At 33.6% G+C, this 3,843-nt stretch overlaps 1 protein-coding gene across 1 annotated transcript; it reads left to right on the forward strand.

Moving 5' to 3' along the window:
• Positions 1-2,003: 2,003 nt before the first annotated feature.
• Positions 2,004-3,636, forward strand: LOC126979919 (protein Wnt-4). Its single transcript, XM_050829514.1, has 2 exons — positions 2,004-2,114; positions 2,372-3,636. The coding sequence occupies exons 1-2, from the start codon at positions 2,047-2,049 to the stop codon at positions 3,315-3,317; spliced, it is 1,014 nt and encodes a 337-aa protein (XP_050685471.1). The 5' UTR covers positions 2,004-2,046; the 3' UTR covers positions 3,318-3,636.
• The last annotated feature ends 207 nt before the right edge of the window (positions 3,637-3,843 follow it).

The following is a 3,843-nucleotide window of genomic DNA, read 5'->3' on the forward strand; positions in this document are numbered from 1 at the left end:
AGGCGTCGCGTTTGGTTTATTACGAAAAAAATTAATATAAAATAATTCATAAAGCGTATTGATAAATCCCACAGTGAAAACTTATATGAGAGACAAAATTCCATGAGAATCGGTCAAGCCGTTTCGGAGGTGTTCAAAGTTTAACACTTATAGGTGATGCGGAAATCTTAGATCCAATTTTGAGATTATTGATAAGCACGTTATTGTGAGTTTCAGCAGAGTGGACAAAGAGATGAAGTGCAAACTAAAACGAACAATAATATAAATAATGTATCACAAATTTATTAATTAAATAAAATTATCCCGTCACTATTTACATTATTTTGACCAATTTTAAACAAGAGTTTGAATGTCAGATAAACGGCGGTTTATAAAATGTTGTATAGAAAAGACAAAACAATCACTCAATAAGTTTAATTAAAAAAAAATATATTTAAAACGACTTTATTTAAAAGTTGTTTAAGACGACGAAATGGCGACGTCCGGTTCTTATCATTTAAAAATGAAATATAAGACGTAGAGACTTAAAATTTGGTAGAAATATTTCTTTCGCCGAGTATAGGTCAGCTAAGAACGGATTTTACGAAATTCCATCCGCAAGTTTTTTTTATTATGTCGGATCAGCTGATATATAACCAGATAATACGATATTCTGAGAGTTATAAATTTTAATAAACAATAGATGTATAATAGTGTTTTTTTACTATGACTAGTTGCTGCCTGCGATGCTGTCCATGTGAACGCTGTAAAGGAGCATTTATACTACGACAGTATAATAATAATATATAGCGCGATTATATGTAGCCTGTACGTTATCCCGATCTCTTTTTAATATTAATGTACAGAAAAATATTTTGTCTTTTGACCAGTGGGAGAGTCCTTTGCACAAGATGCCGGCTAGATAGTGAAGCACTAATCTTTGAGCATTATTGTATTTCGGTCTGAAGGGCGCCGTAGCTAGTTAAATTACTAGGCAAATGAGACTTAACATCTTATGTCTCAAGAGTAGTTGTAGTGCCCTCAGAATATTTGGGTTTTTCAAGAATCCTGAGGGGCACTCCATTGTAATGGGCAGGGCGTTACAACTACCATCATCTGAACGTCCTGCTCGTCTTGTCGCTTTTTGTCATTAAAGTAATGTAAAATTTGAATTAAATCTATTAGATAGTTTTTGCTTTTTGTCCGATCACACAGACAAATGGACAATCAGAATAACTCATATAACTATTTGGCTTCGGTATTGTTTATAGAACTCATAACAAGTTTTGATTAAAATAAATATATATTATACAGTGTTTACTTTGTCACAATTCTATTATATGTATAGATTACGAATAATTTGTGAAGTGAATTAATATCTCAAACACATGAACACAATCTTAATATATATATAAATTACGTGACACGTCGTTTGTCCGCGATGGACTCCTAAACTAATGAACGGATTTAAATGGGGATTACTTCTTGGAGTGCAGTTTAGTCTAACTTGAGAGATAGGATAGCTTTTATTTCGATTTGGAACCCATAATTATTTTTATTTCCAACATTTGTTTTGTATGGACATATTTTCTGTGAGAGAATTTATTGACGTACGGTTTGACAGTTGTGCTGTGAAACAATTTTATTATAACGACAGGGAGCATATTTTACGAAATAATTCTTGATGATATGAAATATTATAGACAAATTCATAAAAAACAGTATTTTATATATTATGTACAGGACAATGTCTGTTGTGTCATATATATAACTCCAGAAAGGCATCGCTAATGAGTACAGCGTAGCTTCATATGGAAAATCATTACAAATAATAACTTGACGTCTTGTCAATATTAATGTGCAGTATGTCCACATAATATATATAGTTCCTGACTAATGTATGTACTTAATGATTTCTAAGTTTACTAACGCCTTTTTTGGAAAGGTCCTATCAGATAATATGCGGTACACCTTTGTCTTACTAAGTATGAACTCATTTAGTAATGGCTTTCGTAGACGTCGCCACTTATTGATCTCAAATATAATCATGTGAGCGATTATATAATCATGTTTGCATCTGTTATTACAGTTTTAGTGTATTTCACTGTGTCCAGTTTTGCAACTAACGTAGAGGGGTAAGACATGTTTTGTGTTTAAATATGAATTTTGTTAATAGTTTGAAAGTCTATAGTCTATACCTTGAAGACTCCTTTGACCTGCTAACCCATAGCAAACGAGAGTCGAGTCCATTAAGTGTGTGATTGGTTTCATGATGGTGTAAATCCTTATCTATTTAGTATATTCATAAAAAAGCTATCAGTGGTGAGACAGTTCCAAAAATAATTGCGTAAGTAATTTAATTCGCAAATAATTTATGTTTTTTTACTTTCAGCTATAAACCTGTGATACAGAAAACAGTCGAGGCTTTCTTTATTGATAGATCTGACACCATTTACCCAGGCCCTTGCGAAGTATTAATTCCGTCTATAAGACAATCAAAAATATGCAAAAGACACCCCGGCCTATCAAATATTTTGCAATTAGCGAAGAATCAAGCTATAACAGCCTGCGAGGACACCTTTCAGTATGATCGTTGGAATTGTTCCCTTGTTTATAACCAGAAACGTAGACGAAGCGTTTTCAATAAAATTTACAGAGAAACTGCATTTATTTACGCATTAGTAGCAGCTTCTATCACCCATGCAGTTGCAAAAGCCTGCTCATCTGGTGATTTAGAACGATGTTCCTGCATGGGAACCTTGAGGAACTCTTCATGGCAAATAAGAGGGTGTGGCGACGATTTTAAATATGGAAAGAAGTTAACAAAGAACTTTTTAGACTTCAAACATGCTGGCACGGATCAAATAGCCGAAATGTTAAAACAGGATGTTAATATTGGTATAGACGTCATTGGGGAACAGTTGAAAGAAGTATGTAAATGCCATGGATTTTCTGGCTCATGTACGACGAAAACTTGTTGGAAAAAGTTGGGGCCTTTCAGCTCAGCGATGGGCCTATTAAAGAAACATTATCATCACGCAATTAAAACTAAACTTATGAACTATACGACGAAGCGAGCGATTGCTCCAAAAGTAAGGAGAAAAATGGAGTCTGTAAAGAAAAATTTGCTTTACTTTCAGAAGACTCCGAATCTTTGTGTGAGAACGAAGGGTAGGGTTTGTAAAGATAGACATAATTGTGTGACCCTGTGTTGTGGAAGAGGGTACGAGGTTCAGCAAAGATCTGTGAAACGAAGATGTCGGTGTAAAATGGTGGATTGTTGTGTTGTGAAATGTGATACTTGCGTTGAGGAGACAGACTATTTTGTATGCAAATAGTGTTCTTGTAAATTAATCAAATACTTGTTGTTTTTTGTACATTGCACAGCTATTATATTTGTTGTATTATACGAAGTGATATAAATAAATTATTTTAACTAGGAGTAACTACATAATATATACCTACGTATTTATTGGGGGTCAATTTAATTAGGTACATAATATATTCAATGAATAATCGAATATTCGATCTCTCTTGTGTAATTTTATAAACGGTTTCGTAAACCTTAAGTATGCTTAGATAAATTGGACGTAATTCAAGAAAAACGTTCCACACCACAATCATGTCGAAATTGAGTTAAGAACACAAAACTGGTCACGTGATTCATATTGACGGGCTGACAAAAACTGCAGCCCTACTGTCACTCTTTAAATGACATCATGACTTAGTAGCCCAACCCACATGTATGGAATGACTAACTTTAAACACGAATTCCTTAAAATGTGATGTTTGTAGCTTGGATCGTTTTTGAGGAACGACGTCCAATTATTAGATATTTTTTCCAATATAGGTGTTAATTCGAAA

Source organism: Leptidea sinapis, chromosome 4, assembly GCF_905404315.1.
Source record: "Leptidea sinapis chromosome 4, ilLepSina1.1, whole genome shotgun sequence".
Lineage (NCBI taxonomy): Eukaryota > Metazoa > Arthropoda > Insecta > Lepidoptera > Pieridae > Leptidea > Leptidea sinapis.

What these genes read in the sequence shown, in the direction of transcription:
- LOC126979919 (XM_050829514.1), top strand. Translation starts at nt 2,047, where the DNA reads ATGTTTGCATCTGTTATTACAGTTTTAGTGTATTTCACTGTGTCCAGT. An exon ending in TTTGCAACTAACGTAGAGGG is followed by an intron (nt 2,115 to 2,371) that starts GTAAGACATGTT and finishes TTTTACTTTCAG; the next exon opens with CTATAAACCTGTGATACAGA.